At 44.0% G+C, this 26,686-nt stretch overlaps 1 protein-coding gene across 3 annotated transcripts in view; it reads right to left on the reverse strand.

Annotated features, from left to right (window-relative positions):
• alk (ALK receptor tyrosine kinase) overlaps nucleotides 1-26,686 on the reverse strand; it is a 613,816-nt gene that overhangs the window by 25,042 nt on the left and 562,088 nt on the right. For all 3 annotated transcript variants that reach the window (XM_057343307.1, XM_057343308.1, XM_057343306.1), the window contains 7 exons: nucleotides 26,402-26,515; nucleotides 18,142-18,328; nucleotides 16,516-16,606; nucleotides 16,083-16,147; nucleotides 15,844-15,973; nucleotides 15,422-15,519; nucleotides 14,492-14,584 (listed from right to left, as the gene is read on the reverse strand). In XM_057343307.1, coding sequence (XP_057199290.1) covers nucleotides 14,492-14,584; nucleotides 15,422-15,519; nucleotides 15,844-15,973; nucleotides 16,083-16,147; nucleotides 16,516-16,606; nucleotides 18,142-18,328; nucleotides 26,402-26,515 — 778 coding nt within the window. The remainder of the gene's footprint in view (nucleotides 1-14,491; nucleotides 14,585-15,421; nucleotides 15,520-15,843; nucleotides 15,974-16,082; nucleotides 16,148-16,515; nucleotides 16,607-18,141; nucleotides 18,329-26,401; nucleotides 26,516-26,686) is intronic.

Here is a 26,686-nt window from a genome sequence, read left to right on the forward strand (position 1 = left end):
AACTAAATACTTTGTGTAATATATGTGTGTGTAATAGTGGAATTGACATCAAAATTCAAAGTCTAACTTTAAAATCCATGCTTTAATGTATAATTCTCACATTTATAATACGTTGGTCAGTTAATAAATTACTTTATGTAGTTTAATAGTATTTATTTGAATGAATTAAATAAGCCGTTTCATGTCTATCCTTGAATCACTCAACTAATCAAGGTTGATATAGGATATAGAAAGTAATTTGTCACGGTCCCACCATCTTGTTTATGAAATTCTAGTCGTGTGGCGGGATAGGGGCAGAGTCCTTAGGTTTTATGTGAGAAAACCATGAGTTGTTTGTTTTTACTTCTCATGTGTTTTCTCGTGTCTCGTCATTGGCCCCGCTCCTCTCGTTTCCTTGTTATCTTTCCCTGAGTGTTTGATTACCCACACCTGCCCTGTGTCGTTATCCCTCGTTTGTGTTGCCTATATATACCCTCTTGTTTCTTTGTCCTGTGCTCGTGTATTGCGTGTATATGGTCCTTGTGCTATGTGCGTTTGTATGCTTTGTGTCATTTGTTTCCCCGAGTTCCTGCCTTGTCTTGCTCTGTGTGTCCCGTTCTGTAAGTGTGTTATTTATTATCTTAGTTCTTGTTTTTGCCCCCTCGTGGGAAGTTTTTGGTTTACAGTTTTTTTTGTATTTTAGTTGATCTTATCAGACACCCCCTCGTGGGTATTTCCTTTGTTCTCTGTGTTTCGTGTATTAAAGTCTTTGTTAACCCCTTCACCACCGCCTGCCTGCATTTGGGTTCTTCTCCACGCACCGCCGTGACAGTAATTAGTAATAAGTAACTAAATACTTTTTGGAGAGAGTAATTTGTACAGTAATATAATTACACTATTGAATATGTAATTAGTAACTAGTAATTAATTACTTTTCAGAGTAAACACTGATATACATACATATTTTACTGGTGTATAAAGTGTCCAGTATCTTACATTTACATTACATTGACCAGACTGTTCAAGGCATAGACACATATATATATGTCTTAAGTAGCACGGGAACATTTTTAGTAAAAGACAAAAATACATTGTGTGGGTCAAAATTATCGATTTTTCTTTTATGCCAAAAATCATTAGGATATTAAGTAATGATCATGTTCCATGAAGATATTTTGTAAATTTACTACCTTAAATATATAAAAACTTTATTTTTGTGAGTGGATGGTCTGCCACAGTGCCCCTGATTAAGAACTTCAAAGGCAATTTTCTCAATATTTTGATTTTTTGCGCTCTCAGATTCCAGAGTTTTAAATGGTTGTATCTCAGCGAGATATTGTCCTATTCTAACAACTCATATATCTATAGAAAGTATTTATTCAGCTTTCAGGTTATGTAAAAATCTCAATTTTGAAAAATTGACCCATAAGACTGGTTTTGTTGTCCAGGGTCACATATATATATATATATATATATATATATATTAATAAACACCTCCAGGTGTTCCACCAAGGGGTGACTAACAAAGCCTGAACAGACTGGACCAAAGACAAAAACCGAGACAACATGTGTGACAAGACAAGGGGTAGACAGGACAACAAAGACCACAGGATTGGGTGGGATAACAAAAATAACAAACATGGAGGGTGGGGGGTGGGGCAAAACAAGAGTTCAGGGGGGAGGTAAACAAAAGGGTTGGGGGAATAGTCCCAGTCCCCGCGCGCTCATGAGGCGCGGAGCCTGGGACTTAGGAGAGAGTCCTGGGGGGAACAGTCTTCGACCCGGCTGGAAGGCCGGCTGGACAGGGCTTGACGCCGGCTGGAAGGCCGGCTGGACAGGGCTTGACGCCGGCTGGAAGGCCGGCTGGACAGGGCTTGACGCCGGCTGGAAGGCCGGCTGGACAGGACTTGACGCCGGACTGGAAATCGGACTAGACATCGGACTGGACATCGGACTGGACGCCGGACTGGACGCCGGCTGGATCACCGGACTGGATGCCGGCTGAACCACCGGACTGAATGCCGGCTGGACCACCGGACTGGACGCCGGGCTGGACACAAGACTGGACACCTGACTGGACATCGGACTAGACATCGAACTGGACATCGGACTGGACACAAGACTGGACACCGGACTGGACGCAGGCTGCACCGGCCGGGTTGGAGTCCACGCTGCCCGCCGTTGCCTCTTCTTCTTCCGCCGAGCCACCCGTTTGGTGGTCGTGTGATGGAAGGAGGTAAAAGGCACGGCTGGCTCTGGCTGGGACTCCTCAGAGGTGGTTCCCCAGGACGCTCGCCTCCCCCGCTTGCCCACGAGGCTGGTGGATGGTGGAGAGGCTGCCGAGAGTGAGGGGGATGGCGTGGCGATGCCCACAACCTCGACCTGCAAGGGACCGTCCTCAGGGATAGCCACCAGTCCCGTGAGAGGCTCCGCCATGGACATTCCCCTGGGCTCCTCACGATTCATCGCGAGTTCAACCTGGTCCGCGAAGCCCAGGTGTCTCAATCGGCGCATCTCAGCTGGCTCGAAGGGTTCATCGAGGCAGCTGTTGAAGATTACCTTCAACTCTGCCTCGGTGAACCCCGAGTAGCGCGCGGTGGACAGGAAGTCAATGGCGAAGTCCTTCACAGGGGTCCCCCTCTGGCGGAAGTTGAACAGGACGTGAGCCTGGCGGCTCCTGTACGCCTCGTCCGACTCCATGCCTGCTGGGTTCGGTGGTGGCTCGTGTATTCTGTCACGGCGGTGCGTGGAGAAGAACCCAAATGCAGGCAGGCGGTGGTGAAGGGGTTAACAAAGACTTTAATACACGAAACACAGAGAACAAAGGAAATACCCACGAGGGGGTGTCTGATAAGATCAACTAAAATACAAAAAAACTGTAAACCAAAAACTTCCCACGAGGGGGCAAAAACAAGAACTAAGATAATAAATAACACACTTACAGAACGGGACACACAGAGCAAGACAAAGCAGGAACTCGGGGAAACAAATGACACAAAGCATACAAACGCACATAGCACAAGGACATATACACGCAATACACGAGCACAGGACAAAGAAACAAGAGGGTATATATAGGCAACACAAACGAGGGATAACGACACAGGGCAGGTGTGGGTAATCAAACACTCAGGGAAAGATAACAAGGAAACGAGAGGAGCGGGGCCAATGACGAGACACGAGAAAACACATGAGAAGTAAAAACAAACAACTCATGGTTTTCTCACATAAAACCTAAGGACTCTGCCCCTATCCCGCCACACGACTAGAATTTCATAAACAAGATGGTGGGACCGTGACAAATTACTTTCTATATCCTATATCAACCTTGATTAGTTGAGTGATTCAAGGATAGACATGAAACGGCTTATTTAATTCATTCAAATAAATACTATTAAACTACATAAAGTAATTTATTAACTGACCAACGTATTATAAATGTGAGAATTATACATTAAAGCATGGATTTTAAAGTTAGACTTTGAATTTTGATGTCAATTCCACTATTACACACACATATATTACACAAAGTATTTAGTTTAATTACATCAAAAGTAACTGTAATTAAATTACAGAAAAAACAAGAGTAATCCTTACATTACTTTTTCAATGGAAAAGTAATCAAATTACAGTAACTAATTACTTAGTAACTAGGTACACCCAATACTGATGTATATATACAGTGTATATACGTCAGGGACGTAACATGTATTTTCATTCTACAGTAATAATGATACATACATTTATTAATTGTTAAGATCAAAACTGGATGGCAGTTGATTACCATGCAAATACATTATTATTATTTGCAGTATGCATTGTAAAAATAGTGAAATATGTTCAATATAAACCACAAATGAAAGGATGACATGTTGCATATCTGAATGAAAAAAAAATTTGGTCGCTTGACACGTCTTCACCACAAAATTTCAAATGCTATTCGATTATTAATCATAATCGTAAAACTATAATTTACCTTGGTAAAATAAATTACTAAATTTATTTATTTTTATTTAGCCTAGTCGAGCTTGTGCAGAGGCAGCAGCTTTTGCCAGAGGGGAACTGGAATCCCCTGGTTGGGCCTGGGTTCTCATGAGGTTTTTTTTTCTCGATTAGAGTTTTGGGTCCCTCTACACTGTTTGCATACTGTTTTTTGCACTATTTGCTTGGCCGGGGGGGCTGCTTTCGAATTTTAAAGTTTTACTTAATTAATATTGCATATAGGATATTGCATATAGGAATTTATAGTCTGTTATATTTGACCTGTGCTTCTCTCTCCTTTATCTTAAATTTGTGTTCTCACTGTGCGTGCGTGCGTGTGTGTGCGTGCGTGTGTGTCTGTGTGTGTGCGTGCGTGCACGTCCGTGTGTCTGCGTGTCCGTGTGTGTGTGTCTATGTCTATGTGTGTTAGTACATGTGCATATTGTGTGTGTGGAGTGTTCTGTATGTGGGTATGTCTGTCTTCTGTGTTCCGTTTCTGTCGGTCTCTCGACGTTGTGTTGAGCTGACAGATGGGGTTCGCTCTTGAGAACCTATCAACTTCTGACTAGTTTAGAAAAGGCCAATGAAATTGGCGAATGAAATTTGCATGCCGGACTCCGCCCCTGGATATCCGGGTATAAAAGGGAGACGGCGTGCTGCATTCATTCACCTTTTGTTCTTCGGATCCTTCACACTGATCGACTTCGAGACTTCAATCTCTACGCCGAATTACTGCTGGAATCTTATGATGTGGTGCAGCAGATGGTCCCTTCCTGCAGCGACTTTCCCTGGGCATCTCGGCAGTTCCAGAAGTGTTCTAGTTTTTTTCTCTAAAAGAGCAAATTTCTGCAGCGTGGCATGTCCCGCTGTTCTCATGGGTGCAACACACTCATCGAGGAGAGGGACGGACAAGATGTCTGCTTCCAGTACGCTGGGGCAGAAGTTGTGGATACGTCCTGCCCGCACTGCGGGCGGTTGACGATTCTGATGTTGCGTCACGGGTGGCTGTGTTCCCACAGGACTCAGCCACCACCTCGTCTGCTCCCCATTCCGTGACGGCAGAACTACGGCCCTGCCGTCCGCTACGGCAAGCAGCGAGGGTGATATGAGGATTACTGTGACCGTTAATCCGCCAGCCACTGGCTCACGGACCATTCAGACCTCGTCTCGCTCGTCTGACCATTCCCAAGGAGACGGTCCCACCATCTTGTTCCTCAACCACGTATTCGGAAATGGTGCGTGATAATGATGAGATGTCCCTTGCAGCATCGGGGGGTGATGTACTGCCATCCGACTACGGCGATTCCTCGGAGCTCCCTCCCTCGGGGGGTCGAGCCCAGGAAGAAGCGGACGTCGAAATGTCAGCCATGCTTTCCCAGGCCGCCGTGAGCATTGAGTTGCAGTGCCCGCACTGCCTCTCCAAGCCGCGCCCGCCCCCAGGGCCGTGTTTACCGGAAGTGCATGAGGAACTTAGTAAGACCTCGAACGCCCCCTTTTCGGCGCGTCCACGCCAAGCAAGTTCTGTCACCCTCTCTACCCTCGAGGGTGAGGCAGCTAGAGGATACGTCGATGTCCCCAAGGTGGAGTGTGCTGCCACGGTGCACTCGTGCCCGCAGGCGGCGGCTACCTGGGGGGCTCGACCTAGTCTCCCGTCCAAAGCATGTGGGGTCTCAGCATCTCTGGTGTCGAGAGCTTACATTCCTGCGGGCCAAGCTGCCTCCTCTCTCCACGCTATGGCTCCTGTCAGGTCAAGGCGCTGAGAGAGCTCCACGAGGGTAAGACCGACCCAGCGCTTATGCAGGAACTCCACACTGCCACCAACCTCGCTCTACGGGCGACCAAGGTGACCGCGCGGGCCCTGGGTCGGGCGATGTTCACACTTGTGGTCCATGAGAGACACCTCTGGCCGAACCTTGCACAGATGAGTAACGCCGAGAATATCTGCTTTNGGGGGGGGGGGGGCTCTGTCACGGTACCACCATCTTGTTTATGAAATTCTAGTCGTGTGGCGGGATCGGGGCAGAGTCCTTAGGTTTTATGTGAGAAAACCTGCCCTGTGTCGTTATCCCTCGTTTGTGTTGCCTATATATACCCTCTTGTTTCTTTGTCCTGTGCTCGTGTATTGCGTGTATATGGTCCTTGTGCTATGTGCGTTTGTATGCTTCGTGTCATTTGTTTCCCCGAGTTCCTGCCTTGTCTTGCTCTGTGTGTCCCGTTCTGTAAGTGTGTTATTTATTATCTTAGTTCTTGTTTTTGCCCCCTCGTGGGAAGTTTTTGGTTTAGTTTTTTTTGTATTTTAGTTGATCTTATCAGACACCCCCTCGTGGGTATTTCCTTTGTTCTCTGTGTTTCGTGTATTAAAGTCTTTGTTAACCCCTTCACCACCGCCTGCCTGCATTTGGGTTCTTCTCCACGCACCGCCGTGACAGTAATTAGTAATAAGTAACTAAATACTTTTTGGAGAGAGTAATTTGTACAGTAATATAATTACACTATTGAATATGTAATTAGTAACTAGTAATTAATTACTTTTCAGAGTAAACACTGATATACATACATATTTTACTGGTGTATAAAGTGTCCAGTATCTTACATTTACATTACATTGACCAGACTGTTCAAGGCATAGACACATATATATATGTCTTAAGTAGCACGGGAACATTTTTAGTAAAAGACAAAAATACATTGTGTGGGTCAAAATTATCGATTTTTCTTTTATGCCAAAAATCATTAGGATATTAAGTAAAGATCATGTTCCATGAAGATATTTTGTAAATTTACTACCTTAAATATATAAAAACTTTATTTTTGTGAGTGGATGGTCTGCCACAGTGCCCCTGATTAAGAACTTCAAAGGCAATTTTCTCAATATTTTGATTTTTTGCGCTCTCAGATTCCAGAGTTTTAAATGGTTGTATCTCAGCGAGATATTGTCCTATTCTAACAACTCATATATCTATAGAAAGTATTTATTCAGCTTTCAGGTTATGTAAAAATCTCAATTTTGAAAAATTGACCCATAAGACTGGTTTTGTTGTCCAGGGTCACATATATATATATATATATATATATATATAACTAGACGCCGCATTGGCCGCTTTGCTCCGCTGCTGCGATTGGTGAGGGCACTACAAAGCCAGCTGAACCCAATGGGAGAGCTGCGCTTTTTCGGCATTAAAAGCACAATCACGTTTACATTTCTTAACATATTTCAATGGTTTACGATATACGTAAAGAGTACAACTTTACCATGTCTCTAGTTGCTTCGTGTCTCGATTATAGCTACTTTAAAATTAATGGTTGTCATAAGGAAATGTGAAATCCATTATTTGTGCCTGTAATTCGTGAGAATCCACTAGATGGCACCATGTTCAGTGATATGTTGTAGACAAGACAAGCAACAGAATAAATAACCACGTTGCAGTAGTCAAGAAGAAAACAGACATGTAGCCTAGAGATTGTTTCTGATATTTATTTGAATCATCAAACAAAACACCCAAGTGTCATGGCTCTGCCTCACTTAGTCATGTTTTTCTTGGTCCTGTGGCAGATTCATGACAAAGCCTTTGGTTATGTGTGGAGAGAAACATATTATTGTCCTTTTGACAATAATATGCGTTCTCTCCAGTGTCTCGTCATTGGCCCCGCCCCTCTCATTTCCTGTATTGTTTCCCGGCCGTGTTTGATTACCCTCACCTGCCCTGTGTCGTTATCCTTCGCTTGTCTTCCCTTTAAATAGTCCTCATGTGTCATTGTCTTGTTGCTCGTGGATTACGTGGTGTATGTATGTTCTTGTAACTTGTACTCTTGCTCATGCTGTTTCCCGTGGTCCTGTTCCTCGCCTTGTTCGTGTATTGTGAGTTTTGTGTTTTGCCATACCCTGCCTTAGTTACCCTGCCATGTTTTTGTAAGACGTTGTGTCGTGTAATATTTTAGTTATTTTTGTCCTGTTGTTTTTGCCCCATCGAGGGAAGTGTTTTGTTTTCAGTTTTTTATACATTAGTCGTGTCATCGTTACCCCCTCGTGGGTGTTTTGTTTCTGTTTATTGTTTAAATAAAGTATCTGTTAACCCCTTCAACCCCACCCTGCCTGCACTTGGGTTCTTCTGTCCACCGATCCCTGACACCCAAGGTAATATAGTTCAATTTACGTGTTATATAAAAACGAATGTTTTTCAATGTGGAAATGGCTTTTTCTGTAGTAATTATAGACGATAAAAAGATAAAAGATGTTCTTTTATTTATCCGGCAAGCCCGTTACAGCAGTAAAACATGATGTATGTGATATAGTAAAACAAATAACACTGCCGTGCATTGTAAGTATGAAATAGCAGTATATAGTCATGTAGTAAAGACGAATTGTTTTGATTTTTCCCATAATTTTAAAGTGAATAGGCTGTGTTCTGATCATGAGCATTTAATCTACCTTAAATTATTTCACATTAGTGATGTGTACACAATTATTAAGCCTAAATGATTGCTTGACAAGCCTGAGTTTTAACAGTTCCGTATGACAATAAATACATTTTCAAGTCTAACCATCTTTAACAGGAGCCAAAACATTTCTGTACTCCACTTAAAGGCGGGGTGTTCGATTTCTTTTAGCCGTTGTTGATGTTCAAATCACCAAAACAGACACACCCCTACCCCCATCTTTTGCTTTCGTCAACGCTCGGCTCGACTAATGTCCGTCCTGTGCACTGTGCACCTTACTGCTGATTGGCTACAAGGTTGTTTTGGTACTCGGCCCGACTTTGTCTAAACAAGCATAATTCGTAAATCGGACACCCTGCCTTTAAATAGAAAAGTACTGAAATTAGTTGAGAAATGAAAACGATGTTGTGTTTTTTGCAGCTCCACTGCAAGAAGCAAGCGGGTTCGTTTTTATTACTTGGACCATGCTCATTTAATTGCAGATTGTCCTGAGTGGAAGAGAAAAAGTGCGAGACCAAAAAGTGTTGCCCTGTCGCAGACGTTTCCTGTATCGCACGAGTTAAACATCTCTTCATACTCCCCATTTGTTTTAATTGAGTATGCCTCGATCCCTGAGTCCGAACGCAAAACTGTAACAATATTGAGAGGCACAGGTTCAGCACAGTCCTTTATATTAAAAACTGTGTTTTGCCATTCTCAGCGAGTTCCTATACAGGCATAAATGTCTTGGTGCGCGGTATAGAAATGGTGTGTGCCTCTGTCCCATTACACAAGGTCCACTTGGAGACTGACCTAGTGACGGGTCTAGAAAATCTGGCAGTGCATGCTCAATTGCCAGTAAACGGTGTAGACATTATATTGGAAAATGACTTTGCAGGTGCCAACGTTTTTCCCTGTCCGTTGGTCTCTTGTGATCCCGTTGCTGAAGATTTACAGTGTCCATCTGCTTTTCCTGCGTGCATAGTGACCCGTGCGCAGAGACAGAAAAATGAGGAACTGATTGATCTTTACAAGTCATTCTTGAACACCAACCCTCATACCGAGTCAAGACTGCGCGTAGGATCTGCACGCACTGAAACGTTACTGAAGCCCGATCCATCACTTCAAATCAGTAGAGCACAATTAGCCACAGATCAAAAGACCCACCCGTCTCTTGCTGACTGTGTTGTGGAGGCCTCGTCCACAAAACGTATTATTTTTGGGATGATGGCGTGTTAATGAGGCATTGGTGCTCCAGTATGGATTTAAAGGGGTTATTTGAAGCCCTCCAGTTTGTCCTACCGGCTAAATATCACTTAGCTGTGCTAAAGTGAGAAAATGAAGAAAATGCACTCGGAGGACACCTGGGAATAAACAAAACGTTCAAGCGTTTGTCAAAATACTTCTTTTGGCCACGCCTCAAGTCTTCAGTTACGCAGTTTTGTCGTACATGCGATGTTTGTCAGAGAGTCGGAAAACCTAATCAAAAGATACTGCCAGCTCCTATGTGTCCTATTCCAGTTGTGAACGAACCGTTTGAACACGTGATCATCGATTGCGTGGGTCCTCTTCCCCAAGCTAAGTTGGGTCCTTAAATTTGATGTGTGCTACCACTAGGTTCCCAAAGGCGGTTCCCTTGCGCTCCTTAAAAACTCAGGCAGTAGTAAAGGAGTTAGTGAAATTATTTACTACATTCGGTCTCCCTGAGGCTTTGCAGACCGATCGCGGCACGAACTTCCAAGGCTGACGTCTGGCTGATGCCTCCCTTACCCTGAACTTGTGAGTTCGCAAAAGCCAAAGTAACTTACCGAGGAAAGAAAGTAGATAGAGGGTCAGTTAAACCAGTTGAAGCAAAAGTGTCTGTTCTAGACTTTCTGGTGCCTGCGAATAAGAGAGTTAAGGCGATTTTTGGGAATGTGTGGTATTATCGTGGATTTTGCAGGAATTTCTCCACTATAGTTGCTCCTCTAACAGATCTTCTAAGCAATAAGAGACGCTTTGTGTGGTCCGATGGTTGTGTAAATGCCTTTTCTGCAGCAAGAGATCTTTCACATGTGCCTGTTTTGGCTGCCCCTGATTTTTCTCTGCCTTTTAAGTTGGAGGTCGATGCTAGCTTCTCGGGGGCGGGCACAGTGTTACTGCAGGAAGATGACAAGGGAATTGACCACTCCGTGTGTTATTTCTCAAAAAAATTCTCGAAGTGTCAGCTCAACTACAGTACCGTTGAAAAGGAAGCTTTTGCTTTAGTTCTGGCACTACAACTGTGGTGAGGAAGGCGGGACGGGAGCTGTGGGGCGGGGCCGGTGGTGTGACTGATAATAGAAATCAGATGTGCTTGCGCTGGTCCCGCATCGCCCACGGAAGAGATTGCGAGCATAAAGGGAGGAATCGACGGCACTGCCAACGAGAGAGGACCGGGCCCGGACATGTTAAGTTTTGTTATTGTTTAGTTATTTTATTAAAGCTTATTGTTAAATGTTCGTCGGTTCCCGCCTCCTTCCTTCCCTACATTGAACCCCGTTACACCGGTTGTCGAAACCCGGGAGGAAGGAGGGACATGCTGTCGAAGAGCCCTCGCCGCCGAGCGGCCTCGCGGTGCTGAGGAGTTTGGGCAGCGCGGATGAGGGACGTCTGCCAGCGGCTGCCCGAGGCAGTGGTGCTAGAGCGAGAGGAATCTGTGGGGATGGAGAGCTCAATTGCCAACATCCTGTTGCCAGGAATCCTGTTGCCAACAGCCATGATGGTGAGGAACAGGAAACGGGGAACTCGTTGCCGGCTGCCCTCAGCCAGAAGCCATCGCCGGCCGCCAGGAGGTGGAGGAGGATCGGGCCATCCACCGAACGTCCAGCACCACAACGTAGCACCGCAAGGAAGAGCCTCTGGGCTGGGCTGAGGACCGAGCGACAGCGTGTCAGGGAACCGGACCAAAAAATTTTTTTTCCTCTCTCCCCTCTCTCGTTCCTGTCGATCCTCATGCTCCCGTCTCCGCTTCTCGTCTCGTCCGTACATACCCCCAGGCACTGCGGACGCCGAGACTGGCTCCCCGAGGGGGGAGTAGGTACAGTCTCGGTCGTACCCCCCGGCCTATAAGGGGCGTTGGGGGTATGTGGCGAGGAAGGCGGGACGGGAGCCGTGGGGCGGGGCCGGTGGCATGAGTGATAATGGAAATCAGCTGTGCGTGCGCCGGTCCCGCATCGCCCACGGAGGAGATTGGGAGCATAAAGGAAGGAATCGACGGGACTGCCGACGAGAGAGGACCGGGCCCTTTAATTCCGTGTTATTGTTTGGTTATTTTATTAAAGCTTATTGTTAAATGTTCGCCGGTTCCCGCCTCCTTCCTTCCCTACATTGAACCCCATTACAACAACATTTCAAAGTTTATCTTGGTGGTGGTTGCGGAGTTGTAACTGTCTTTACAGACCATAATCCGCTAACCTTTTTGTCTGAAATGAGAAATGCAAACAGCGACTAATGCGCTGGGCTCTTGTTATACAAGGCTATAACCTTGACATTAGGCATCGGAAGGCACTGACAATATAGTTGTCATGAAACTGACAGGAACAGAACCCAAGTGCAGACAGCTCTTCAACAAAAGACACTTATGTCAACTCATAGACAAAACAGAACTCAAAATCCCTCGAGGGGGAAAACAATAACAAAATAGTATAACATAACAAAACTCAAGACTTAAAACATAACATAACTTAGAAAGACCAGCGCCATCAGGACAAGACAGGATAAAGACAAACGAACCAGCACAGGACAGCAAACACAAGGGCATTAAAAGAGAGGAACAAAAGAGGCATAACGAGGGCAACAGGTGAAGGGCGTAAACTGATAACGGGATAATGAATAAGGAAACAAGGGGGCGGGGCTAAGACAAAAGACATGGGGCTGTCGTGATCCTGTCAGCCTGAACTAGAAAAACCACTACAAAGAGGACAGGATCATGACAATAGTTGCCGAATCGCTTGAGTTTCTTGTTGTGCCTTTTTTTTCTCTCCGTACAGATAAAAAAACTTATTGGTGGGGGTGTTACGTCCCTGATGTATATACAGTATACATACATATTTTACTGGTGTATAAAGTGTCCAGTATCTTATTGTTATTGTGGCATTTGTTGCTGTGTGTCTCTCTCTCTCTCCGTGTCTCTCTGCCGCTCTCTCCCTCTAATTAGGGGATAACCATCTGCACCTGTTTCCCAGACTGCCTGACCCGACTGTTCAAGTCATATAAGGAGGACATCACGTTGACAGCAAGAGAGAGATGTGACACTTTGTGAACTTGTGCCTAGTTCCAAAAATGTTGGTGTTATTGTTAAAAGGTGTTATTGTTAAAACTTACTGCTAAATGGTGTTGTGGTGGCACAAAAACCTACAATGTTCCAGTATCTGTAGGGAAAGGGTTCCTTTTTTTAAATCTTTTCTCCTGTTTTGTGCCAGACAGGGAGGAAGAGCAGCGACCTGTCCTTATTTTGCCTAAGGTGTCTTTTCTTTGAGAGGTAAGCCAGCGTAAATTAAAAGGAAGTGAATCTTTTTGTTTGTTGTTTTTGTTTGGGCCCGTTCCTGAGGTAATTGTCCATTTTGTAATAATTAGTTTTTTTTCATTCCTTCGTTTGCTTGCGCTTCCTAGGAGTATGAACAGACTCCTTAGAAATAAACCTTAAAAACGAGGAAACTGTTGTCTTGTTGTGATTTTTGAGACGAGATTGTTCTTTTAATTTATCATTCTTATTGTACGTTCTCTCATACCCCTTTTATTTAAACTGGGAATGTAACATACATTATTAGCCTATTAATCATTTCAATTTTTGTTGTTTGTTTAACAATATATTAAAGTGATAATTTACCCCAAAATGAAAATTCTGTCATGATTTATTCATCATCTTGTAATTTCAAACCGGTATGACTTCTTTCATTTTTGGATAAATTGTCCCTTTAACTTTTAGTCTGATCAAATAATCATAGAAACAAAATTATTGCTGATATGTTATCCAGTCACACAGATATTGCAACATGATCTCATGAGAATTCGTAACTATGTGACGAGGTGGCTTATTCGTATGAATTTGTGATTCGAACAAAACATACGATTACTAGGAAAAAAGCAATACTGAAGCCCTGCCTCTAAACTTAATGTCACTGGTGCAAAAGCAAATCGTACTAAAATGCACACATGAGATCGTACGGATTCATACAAAGCTTTAATAAATGCTGTTAGCATTTTCCAACCAATATTCTGATTACAAATTATAACACCAGCAACAATTTAAATAAAATGAACATTTCAAAATCTCTTCATATTTGGTATGTGTCTTATTTTTTCCATTGACAGCAAGCTCTCGAGTTGGAATGGAGTACACAATTTAGTGCTGAAAATGATGATCCATGTTATCTCAGCATGATTTGAGAACATTCCAAGAAGCATGCTGTTCACTTTGAAGGAAGCAAAGAAAATGGATCTCTTAAATTACAATAGAAAGGTATTGCATGGACTACAAATCTGTACAGAAATGTAAAAACAGGAATACAAACATAAACAGGTTCAAACATAAATTGATTATAAAGCATACCGCTACCCACTTACAAAGGCATAAAAAGTTTTTTAATCAAACTAAAACCCATCACACTTTTTACGGTCTCAAAATCCAGTACATACATTGAGAGGAATGGTACTACACCAAACAGCCATGGTCAACCAGAATTACTCTAGATGAAACTCGTAAATAATAAGGAAGTGTAAATCTACTCTGAATGAACGCTTATTAAATTAGGTTGCTTGACTTTTGTTTAAAATGAGAAATATATCGATAATAAAAGCTTGTAATAGGGTTTCAGAATGAGATACGCCTTCATTTTTACTCACCTAAAATGTTGTAAAGAAAAATCACAAAGCAGCCTTTTCCACTTTATGACCAATTGAATATTAAGATAGATGCAAAGATAGATGCCATGTTTTATAATATGAGCATGACATTTTTACTTTCTATGAGGTGGTGCTTGACTGAAAAATATACATTTTTCCTTCTGTTTCAGGTAGGGGAATTTTAAGGTGAAATATGAGTCAATTTGCACAAGCGCACTTTACTGAGCTTGTAGTAAGCAAACTTTCATACCTGTAGATGTCTCTTGCCATCCCAAAGTCCCCAATCTTAGCCACCCTCCCTGGTCCTTTGCAGGTCAGAAGACAATTCCTGGCTGCAATATCCCTGTTGATACAAGCAATAACAAAATATTATTAGACACAATAAAGCGAAAACATTTTTACGTCTGCATTTACTTCAGTACAGTTAGAAACATCATTTAATTGAAGATTAATCTGCTTGTGCATTGTGACAATTTAAACCCATTTAACAGAAAATTGTGAAAGGGTATCAAACATATATTAATCTTGCCCAATGCAGCTATGGACAATCCATAATCTTTTCACAGACTGTCTGATGTGTAGTGCATACAAAACTGGCAGAGCAGGCTGAAATCATCTGTTAAAATCTGATTGGCTGGAGTTAAAACGGTTATAGAATGATGCAGTACATGAGTGAATCTGAGAATGAGCTAAATTCTTTAGTTCTGAGGCAGATTAAGTAGCCATGGTGATGGACATTTGTGTGATTCTGCAAACATCATTCATGTCTTTGTTCCAAGTTAAAGTCCTGCAAATTTTTGCTGCATTAAAAAAATTCAGCGAAAGGGCAATCTGACCTTAAAGAAACTTTTCTTACCAAAAGCCAAAGCTGTACATAAAGTCCCTGCAACAAACTGTTTGAGAAACTTCCAAATTAAACCACAGATGGGTACATGTCTCAGTGTGCCTATTCTACAGCTGGATTGATGACCAGGCTGTTCATCTAGAGCTCTAAGTGGACTAATTTTTCATGTCATTCTAGATGGGAGTGTCAACAGGAAGGAGAACTCCCATAGCAGGGAAGAGAGGGCCGCAAGAGTTGATGAGTACTGAATTTACGCTGACTTCAGAAGAAACCAAGCCATCCATCTGTTAATGAGCTGTAAAATGCATTGATGTGTTGGGGTGTCAGTAATTATACCTGTGGATGAACTGGTTCTCTTCTAAGTACTGGCAGCCACGGGCTATGTCTCTGGCTATGTTGAGAAGGTCCACCATTGTAAGACTGGAAGGATGCTCCTGGGAAGTATGAGAATATTACAGAAGGTCAGAAAGTTGAAAATAATGGTGTCTAGGCATGACTTTTAGCATGAAGGTCAACTATGTGCTATTGTTATCTGAAATGTTGATAATTCACTTTTAGCAGATATACTACTGTATATGCATTTGAAATAATCATTTTTCCCTTTCGAGAAAATTAACCGATAATAATAATCAACTTTGTGTTTTCATATTTGCCAACAAAGGAAATAAAACTGTTTTTTTTCAATCTTTAATCCAGTTTAGAATTCATGCAATCTGCTATAAAAGACTCTAAAATTGTGTGAGTGAATGTGCTCTTACTAGTCTGGGTCTAGTTTCTCTCAGAAAGCTCTTGAGATCTCCTCCAGCCATCAGTTCCAGCAGAATAAAGCGAGGCAGAGCCTGAAGACTCACCCCAATACAACGTACAATGTTCTGGTGACTAAATTTGCTGTTAGAGAGAGATAACCTTTAAGTAACAGATGTGAGTTTGACCTTGTGGCCATACAGTACATAGCATTTGTAAACATAAGCCAATGTTTTTATTTATTTATTTTTACCTGATTATAAGAGCTTCCATGAGAAAGTCTAGTTCGTCCTGCTCAGAGCACACCTCGGGAAGTGTCTAAGAATGGAATCATCATTATCTTTTAACATCTACTTTAAAAATATGTAAAGGCTCAATGCTAAACACAAGCATATGTAGGCTCATTTAATGGCATGGATGCTGTAACTTTGGTCTGACTCACATAAGTTCCCAAAAGATAGATAAGTACTACAGTACTGGAATACATATTTCCAGTATGTTTGATATTTGCACTGGCTGTTAGCCTACAAGCAAACATGTTTCTCAGGTTTATGAGAGTTATTCAAAAATTAGGTAAGCCACAAGCAATGAACGGAATATTTTACTGTTTAAAAAATGATTCTGACCTCTTAATTAAAACATTGTCTTAATTTGAAATATGTATCATGTTTGTATGCAGATCTTACCTTGACAGCCACCTGCATAGGGCTGGGCTCTCCTGGTATCCCAACAGCAAGTCCTTCATAGACCTCCCCAAAAGCACCATGACCTAAACCTCTACAAACAAATGCATATACATCACAAATATTGTTAATCATTTTGTCAGGCTACATTTTTGCATACAGTCAAACCAAAAATTGTTCAGACACCAGATATAATTTTTTACTAGTGGGTGCAGGACACTGTAATTCATTTATGCCAGTGATGATGGAATATAAAGTAAACTGTGACATATTTTACCCCAAAATTCTTCATACAGTGGACTACCAGTGAAATTGCTAAAAATTTAGGACCAAGACACTTCGACCTGACTCTTTTATTTAGTTGTTAATGCGCCTTTTTACACCACAGACAGCAAAATTAAGCAGTGCTTGGTAATTGGTTGCCCTAAATTGGTATTATCTAATTGACCCTTCGCGTGGCATTTGATTGACAGGTGACCGGACCAGTCATAACGCCGGTATTATGGGCTCCTGTTGCTTTGCGCCATTTTGTCCGAAAATCAAAGTTTAACCGGCTGCACATTATTGCGCTTTTAAAAAGTCCTTCGCGATTGTTGCAGACGTCACACTGTACCAACATGATCCCAGCTAAAAGTCATGTCACTATGGAATCTTAGTTGTCATAATGTAATAATGTCTTAAAACAGACTCATACAAGAAGACTTGTCCGGAGTTTTACCTCACAGACTGTCATATGATCCGCGCTGAAGGACTGCATCTCAGCAACACTGCCAGAATTGTGTCGGAGGTAAAATTGGATCTTTATGGTGTTAGAAACCAATGGCGCTATCCAGACGTTATGTTGTTACAGCAAGCACAGTACGTTAGGCTAGAGCTTCGATCTTTATTTTGTTTACTTTATGCTTTCACATCCTGGATAAATACTTAAAATGCAGACTTTGTTATTGCTTTTGGTTGAAAGAACATGCCATTTTTCCCCAGAAATGATTATTTTACTTTAGTGCAGTGGGAGCACTTTGACTGATGTCGAACGTCATTTCGGAGTTATCTGACATTATCCAGATGAATTTGTTCTGACACAGTTTAACTCTGAGTTCTTGTCATATTTTATTATCATTTTCTAAACTATAGCAAATAAACTGTGATAATGTGAGAAATGTTGAAGTTTGACTGTATACATGCATATTTGATCAAATTTTATAACAGTATAGGCCAGTCAAATTATTTTGTTATACTTAAAATATTTCTAGATTAAAACATACTTTTATAATTAAATTATTATATTACATTTTACAATTCCTGCATATTAATTAAGACACTACATATTTTACTTGTGGTTTAAAAATTCATCTGACAAATTGAAGAGCAATACACATTCAACACATTTCCCTTTTACATATAAAAACACAAGTCTTGATGTTGAACAAATTTCGTCATTTGTTTACTACCCCATGTACACCATGTTTACCATACCCAGTGCTTTCCCTTGACAATAAACCACAATTCAGTGGCTCTATGGATGGTTTGATGATATGTACAGTATATGATTTAGCCTATAGGTCCCCCAAAACCCATGGGGGGCCTGCTGTAGACTGACTGAACCATAGCGAGTTGGCGCTGGCTACTAACCTGGTCAGAGATATGTTGCGCCGCGGAACCTCCTTCAGATCATTGACAGAGGCAGTCTTTCCGCCAAAGCAGTAATTGGGATTGTAGTCTGTCATAATGGTGGAAGCCCGTAGTTTGCTGAGTTTACAGTCAGGACTCTGTAGCTCCAGCTGGATAGACTGCAGCTCAGTGTGTTTACGTCGGTACACTGGAGGATAATCAGCACAGCAAGACATTTTTCCAGTTAGCTACAATGGTGTTGCCATAATGGGATTGGTGGCATTTTTATAGTTTAATTTTCAGTGTTGGAGTAACAAGGTAGCATATTGACAAACATATTTCATAAGGTATAAACTACTTGCAAACCCACTGGGGACATTTTTACCGCAAATGAGTTGATATCAATGTGGCCAGATCTAAAATGTCATATTCACAAACTATAACAATCACATAAAAATGCATGAGTTTGGTGGGCCTGACCCAAGCAGTAAACACATTCGTGCGGACTGTGGATGTGATTTATTCATAAAGTGGTAAATGACAAGGCTTGTCAGAGTCTAGTTAACAGCTCATTTATCACATGCCTATTCAATTCATCAGTTGGAGGCTGTTACTATGCGTAGATGGACAGATGATGTGTTAGCTGTGAGGGTGTACTGTGTGTATGTTTCTGCGTGTGAACCTGAGGTAATGCCTCATGTAAACAAGAGTCAAATGCATCAAATGACAAATTTTGTGTATGTCTTGAGCATTTCTAAGATTAACATTCAACAGAACACAAAACACCATTAAACATATAAAAGAGACCCAAATGATTTGCATGCTATTTATGTATTTTGAATTCGAAAAACAGGTTTGCTGTATGGGAGGCAAATCCTGCCAAATTTAAATAAATAAATTAAACGATGAAAATGAAAATGAAAACCAGATTAGCAATTTCATTATACACAACTGCGTGCACAATATGTGCCAAAATGAAAAATAAAATGAAATTATTTTATTTTCATTTTTACACTGACAATGCGTTGTCCCTGTCAAATTGAAAAAGAAAATAAAATTGGAAATTTGACATTTCATTTTCACTAAAATCTCGAGGCAAGACTGCCAATATGAAAATGAAAAGGCAAATGTGAAAAATAAATTGTAAAAACATTTTTTACAAAGGTTTTATTAATGTTCACGCAACAATACTGACACAATTCAAATTAAAATGTAAACTTTGATTTTCATTTTATTTCATTTTCGTTTTTGTTTTCATTTTCGTTTTCATTTTCTTTTTCTTGTTCACAGTCATGCAAATTACATTTTAATTAGTGGGTGTGGACGAGCGTCTGCATTACTGGGAACGCCCACAAAAAACGTCATATCCGTTTATTCGAACGAACGTGTGGAGACCTTGTCAGGCGCTTGGCCTTAGCGCTTTGTAATGATGACGATGACTGTGCCTGGTGCAATACCGAAAAGTTATTGTGCGGTGTTCTGCATCTCTGATAAGTTAACAGATGAACAAATTAAAGCATTGGAGAGCCCGTATCTCTAGCGTGCCCTGAAACATGCCGGAGCGCGATTGTCCCCACTCCGCCGCTGACCTGCGCTCACACTGTACATTACCATCCGCACCCGAGCACACTATCATCATTACACTGTGACTGCTTTTAAGAAAACATAAACAAAGCGATCTTTCTCAGCACAATAGAATCCATCGTAATGTTCGGTTTGAAGTTGATAAGGTGTGTTTAACCTCACGCGCAGACCAATTCGCTTATGGTATCACAAAAGCGGCTCATATGTGTTTAAATCAGCCCCGCGTACTTCATTCATTATGATTATGAGCCAGTCGTTATACGAAGCGCTGCACTATATTATGAATGCATGTTTTAAATGATGCACCTGTTTAAATTCCTTGAAGTTCAGCTGTCATAGCAAAAAACATCTAATACCTACAACACTTATAAGTGCAGGCCTGTGTCACCGCGCCGTGGGACAAAAAAAAACATTTGAATGAATTAATAGTGCTGTGCGTATTAGATGTTTTTTTGCTATGAAGGGGGGTCGCCTTCTCGCGCCCCTTAGGAACCTAATGACCAGGTCGTGCTGTCCCAGAGGCTTCCCAGCAACTGGGTCATGATGAGCGGCCGTAGCGGCTACATACACTCCCAGTGAGGAGGGGGGAGAGGTTACTCTCCAGTCTCTCTTGAGGAAGGGTCAGCACATTCCCGATCGAGCAACTCCGCGGGTCTTCTCTTTGAGAAGAGCACCAGGACGAGAAGAGGCGCCACTTATGGGCGTATAGCCGCCTAGTGGCCGAGGCCCTAGCCTGAGTGATGTCCCAACCACGCAGGGGGTGGGCCACTCAGGATCTTCTCGTCCCGTCCAGACATGGATTGTTACGTGCCCTTCCCCTGTGACAGAAGGTCCTCTGTCAGGGGAATTGGCCAGGGGGGAGTTCTTATCAGAAGCACCAGCTCTGAGAACCAAGTCCGGTTGGGCCAGTAGGGCGCAACTAGTACCACTTGATGCTCCTCTTCCCTGACCTTGTACAGGGTCTGTGCAATGCGGCTCACTGGGGGGAAGGCGTACTTCCGCTTGTCCCGCGGCCAGCTGTGCGCAAGGGCATCCGTACCGAGGGGTGCCTCGGTCAGGGAGTACCAAAGCAGACAATGGGTGGAGTCCGGGGAGGCAACAGGTCCACCTGTGCCTGGCCGAACTGCTCCCAAATGAGCTCGCGTGGGGATTGAGTCGCCACTCTCCACGAGGCGTCGACTGATGAGAGAGCGCGTCGGCTGTCTGGTTCAGGACGCCTGGGATGTGTGTGGCTCGCAGGGAGCTGATCACCTGTTGACTCCAAAGGAGGATGCGTCGGGCGAGTCGTGTTAGCTGCTGTGAGCGAACGCCACCCTGATGATTGATATACGCCACGGCAGCTGCGCTGTCCGTCAGTGCAAGTAGCACAGCCCACAACTCTAGGCAGTTGTTATGCCAACGCAGGCGGCGGCCCGTCCACCGCCCCAACACTGCGTGCCTGTTGCACACGGCACCCCAACCCTGCAGGGAGGCATCCATCGTCACCATGACGTGTCTTGACACCTGCCCTAGGGGGACTCCTGTCCGCAAAAAGGTCATAGAAGACCAGGGGGTTAGGGTGTGTCGGCAGACAGGCGTGATGACCATACGCCTGCTGCCGGTGTACAACGCTCTCCAAGGAACCCGACTCTGTAGCCAGTGTTGGAGCGGTCGCATGTGCATTAACCCGAGGGGGACCACCTCCGCCGAGGATGCCATGTATCCCAGGAGCCTCTGAAATTGTTTCAGGGGGACCGCTGACTGCCTGAGAACCTTCAGGCAATTCAACACAGGAACGGCCGATGTCGAGGGAGGATCGAGACATGAAAGTACGCGTCCTTGATGTCGATTGTCATGAACCAGTCCTGACATCTAACAGACATCAGGATGCGCTTCTGCGTGATCCTCCTGAACGGCAGCTTGTGTAGGTGCTTGTTCAGGGCACGCAGATCTCGGATGGGGCGCAGCCCCCCACCTTTTTTGGGACAATGAAGTACGGGCTGTAAAACCCGTAGAACATCTCGGCTGGTAGGACGGGCTCGATCGCTCCCTTCGCCAGAAGGGTGGCAACCTCGGCCCAAAGAACAGGCGCATCCCCACCTCTGACTGAGGTAGAGAGGATGCCCCGAAACTTGGGAGGGTGTCTGGCGAACTGGATTGCGTAGCCGAGACGGATCGTCCTACCTAGCCAGCCTGACGGCCTGGGAAGCTGAGCCAATCTCCCAGGAACCGAGACAGGGGGACTAGGGGTTTGATCTGCTTCATCGCCCCTGCGGGGGGTGGTTCGATGGCCAGCAATACGGATCCCTTGGGCGCTAGCCCACTTACTCAAAAGGAGGGGGCCAGAGGTGGTGAGACGGGGCAGGAACCGTCCCTCTCCGATCCCCCAGCGATGGAGTGGCTGGGGTCGGGCCCGATGGTATTCTTGATCTCCCTGGGGTCTTCCCATGAGGGCCGCTTTCGCTGCGGCTGCTGATGGGGCGATGGTCTCCTCTTCGATGTCTCTTCCGGGGGAGCAGCCTGAGTGGGGGGCGCCAGAGCCGGAGGCCGTCGAAGAGGACCAGGGCTGCTGGGAAGCAGACGTTGCACTGGACTTGACGGCCGAGGGTGGCCGAGTCGCGGCGGGGGAGGATATGCTTGATATCCTCTGTCTGCTTCTTTACTGTCGAGAACTGCGGGTCGTCAGTATCTCCAAACAGCCCCCCCCCTTGCGAGATGGGTGCGTCGAGAAAGCGGACCTTCTCGGCGTTACTCATCTGTGCAAGGTTCGGCCAGAGGTGTCTCTCATGGACCACAAGTGTGGACATCTCCCGACCCAGGGCCCGCGCGTTCACCTTGGTCGCCCTTAGAGCGAGGTCGGTGGCGGCGCGGAGTTCCTGCATAAGCGCTGGGTCGGTCTTACCCTCGTGGAGCTCTCTCAACGCCTTGGCCTGGCAGGAGCCATAGCGTGGAGAGAGGAGGCAGCTTGGTCCGCCGCAATGTAAGCTCACGACACCAGAGATGCCGAGACCCCATATGCTTTGGACGGGAGTCTAGGTCGAGCCCCCCAGATGGCCGCCGCCTGCGGGCATGAGTGCACCGCTGCGGCACACTCCACCTGGGGAACATCGACGTATCCTCTAGCTGCCTCACCCTTGAGGGAAGAGAGGGTGACAGAACTTTGTTTGATGTGAACGTGCCGGAAAGGGGGCATTCCAGGTCTTACTAAGTTCCTCATGCACGTCCGGTAAACACGGCACTGGGGGCGGGCGCAGCTCGGAGCCGCGCTCAACTCCGAGGCGCCATGTAGCCAGCCGCGAGCGCTGGGAGAGGCAGTGCGGGCACTGCAACCCAACGCTCACGGTGGCCCGGGAAAGCATGGCTGAAATTTCGATGTCTGCTTCTTCCTGGGCTCGACCCCCCGAGGGAGGGAGCTCCAAGGAATCGCCGGAGTCGGATGGCAGTACATCACCCCCCGATGCTGCAAGGGACATCTCATCATTATCATGCACCGTTTCCGAATACATGGTTGAGGAACAAGATGGTGGGACCGTCTCCTTGGGAACGGTCAGACGAGCGAGACGAGGTCTGAACGGTCCGTGAGCCAGTGGCTGGCGGATTAACGCTCACAGTAATCCTCATATCACCCTCGCTGCTTGCCATAGCAGACGGCAGGGCCGTAGTCCTGCTGTCACAGAACGGGGAGCAGACGAGGTGGTGGCTGAGTCCCATGGGAACACAGCCACCCGTGAGGCAACGTCTGAATCGTCAACCGCCCGCAGTGTGGGCAGGACGTATCCACAACGTCTGCCCCAGTGTACTGGAAGCAAACATCGTGTCCGTCCCCCTCCTCGATGAGTGTGTTGCACCCATGAGAACAGCGGGACATGCCACGCTGGAGAAATTTGCTCTTTTAGAGAAAAAAACTCGAACACTTCTGGAACTGCCGAGACGCCCAGGGGAAGTCGCTGCAGGAAGGGACCATCCGCTGCACCACGTCATAAGATTCCAGCAGTAATTCGGTGTAGAGATTGAAGTCTCGAAGTCGATCATTGGTGAAGGCTCCGAAGAACAAAAGATGAATGAATGCAGCACGTCGTCTCCCTTTTATACCCAGATATCTGGGGGCGGAGTCCGGCATGCAAATTTCATTCGCCAATTTCATTGGCCTCTTCTAAACTAGTCAGAAGTTGATAGGTTCTCAAGAGCGAACCCCATCTGTCGGCTCGACACAAGGTCGAGAGACCGACAGAAAGGGAACACATGACAGTACACTCAAAAAAAATTGTTGTTGGATTAACTTAATTTTATTATGGCACCCATTTCCACACAATTGAATGGATTTATTTGAATTTAAGATTTACTTGTCCACACAATTCACCCAGTTTAAGTTCATCAATTTATTTAATTTAATTTCAGTTGAATGTAATTAATTTGTGTTGAGCCAATTAAATTTGAATGCTTCAGTGATGTAAGCAAGATGTAATGTATGGTGCTAGCAAGAAGCACCAGATAGTAGAGAATCTTGGCGTTCTATTCGATAGTAATCTGTCATTTGAGAGCCACGTCGCCAACACCTGTAAAATTGCGTTTTTCCATCTTAAAGAATATATCTAAACTACGTCATATGCTGTCAATCGCAGATGCAGAGAAGTTAATTCATGCATTCATGACATCAAGACTAGATTACTGTAATGCACTGTTAGGTGGTTGCCCTGCAGGCTTATTACAAAAACTCCAATTGGTCCAAAACGCGGCAGCTCGAGTTCTTACACGTACAAAAAAGTACGAACGTATTAGCCCGGTTCTGTCAACCTTGCACTGGTTACCTATAAAGCATCGCGTTAACTTTAAAATCTTGCTTATTACCTATAAAGCCTTACATGGTTTAGCTCCTCAGTACCTGAATGAACTCCTTTTGTATTACAGTCCTTCACGTGCATTACGCTCTCAGGCGTCCTGTCAGTTGGTAATACCTAGAATTTCAAAATCAAGTGCAGGTGGTAGATCCTTTTCCTATCTAGCGCCTAAACTTTGGAATAGTCTTCCCTGCACTGTCCGGGAGGCAGACACACTCTGTCAGTTTAAATCTAGACTAAAGACGCATCTTTTTAATCTTGCATACACTACTCTTCCATAATATAAATCTTCAGAGGGTTTAGGCTGCATTAGTTAGATCAACCGGAACCAAAAACACAACTGATGTACTTGTTGCATCAAAGAGTACAGAACAGTACTCTACTCTCAGCCAGTCTTGTCTCATTGTTCCAAGGTTACCACAGCGAGCAGGATGCAGTTCATGGCCTGACCTGATGGTAGAGCGGAGAATGGGAAGTGGGGACCTGACAAGAGCTGAGATGATAGAGCTGGATAAAGAAGGACGCGGTCTCTTGACATGTCTTCACCACAAAACTTCAAATGCTATTAGATTATTAATGATAATCTTAAACTATAATTTATTTTATTATTAAGTTTATTTATTTTATTTAGCCTTGTTGTGCAAGTTCTCTGGAGCTTGTGCAGAGGCAGCAGCTTTTGCCAGAGGGGAACTGGAATCCCCTGGTTGGGCCTGGGTTCTCCTGAGGTTTTTTTTCTCGATTAGAGTTTTGGGTTCCTCGCCACCGTTTGCATACTGTTTTTGCACTATCTGCCTGACCGGGGGGGCTGCTTTAGAATCTTAAAGTTTTACTTAATTAATATTGCATATAGGAATTTATTATCTGTTATATTTGACCTGTGCTTCTCTCTCCTTTATCCTAAATGTGTGCTCTCACTGAGCGTGTGTGTGTGTGCGTACTTGTCTGTGTACGTACGTGTGTGTGTGTGTGTGTGTGTGTCTCTGTGTCTGTGTGTGTTGGTGCGTGTGCGTGTTGTGTGTGTGGAGTGTTTTGTGTGTGGGTGTGTCTGTCTTCTGTGTTTTCAACCTTTTCTTGTTTTTGCAGGTACAACTTTGATTGTTTTGCTTGTAGTCAATGTGTCTCATGTACAGCTGCTTTGTAACAATGAAAATTGTAAAAGCGCTATATAAATAAAGTTGAGTTGAGTTGAGTTGAGTACAAATTTGCATACATGCAAAAATGGCATAAATGTGCTCGTCCCCAACCTAAGTAAAACCTTTACCCTTCACCACTATGGTAACCCCTCAAAAATCACAGACAACAGAAAATCTTATGAATTTTAACATTACAGAACAGTAAACACTAAGAAAACTCATTATCTTTCATCCTGCACAAAAACACACATAAAATAACATTTAATTTTGAAATTTACTATCTAAATCCAGTCACAAGGGCAATGCATGCTGGGAACTCAGTCCACTGTGTAGTTTTAGTTAGTCAATGAAAATGATTCAGGTTATCCCAACACAAATGGAATAAGTTACTGTATGTCAAAGAGTCGCCTATTTATGTTAGTATTACACATTCAAATTGTGTTTGAACAAGAAACACATACAAATATGTTAGACCAAACTATATTGATTAAGTTAAAGAAACAACCACCAACAATCTTTTTTTTTGAGTGTATAAAGTCCCAGACAACTGTCTTAATGGTCAGTGATAAATATACCTGTATGTTACAGAGTGCACAAGAATTAGCCATGGTTGGTTATTCTTTCCTGTGGTCTGTTAAAAGCTTTAAAGTGTCTTCAACACCCACAGAAGCTCAACATATCTTCCATAAATTACTTGGCTACAATACAATACACATTGATGAAAATAATTTGACATGCTCCACTCACTGATCATGACGCCAGACACAGCCAAGAGCAAGGCGGCAATGAGTGCAGAGGTCCCCACAGACAGGCCCAGTGCCAGATGAGACAGAGATGGCTGGGCGTACAGGATAGAGACATCTACACAAACAGATACAGCTCAGATGAATCAATTATAACTCAATTTGGGCTTTCATACAGTACAAAATAATTGTGACCCAGTCTCTGAAAATCCAGCTTATGTCATTTTTTGTGATTTTATGATCATAAAATCTTCTTACTTAATGTAAAGAACATTCTGTGAAAATATAA

This window comes from Triplophysa rosa, linkage group LG10 (assembly GCF_024868665.1).
Source record: "Triplophysa rosa linkage group LG10, Trosa_1v2, whole genome shotgun sequence".
Taxonomy (NCBI): domain Eukaryota; kingdom Metazoa; phylum Chordata; class Actinopteri; order Cypriniformes; family Nemacheilidae; genus Triplophysa; species Triplophysa rosa.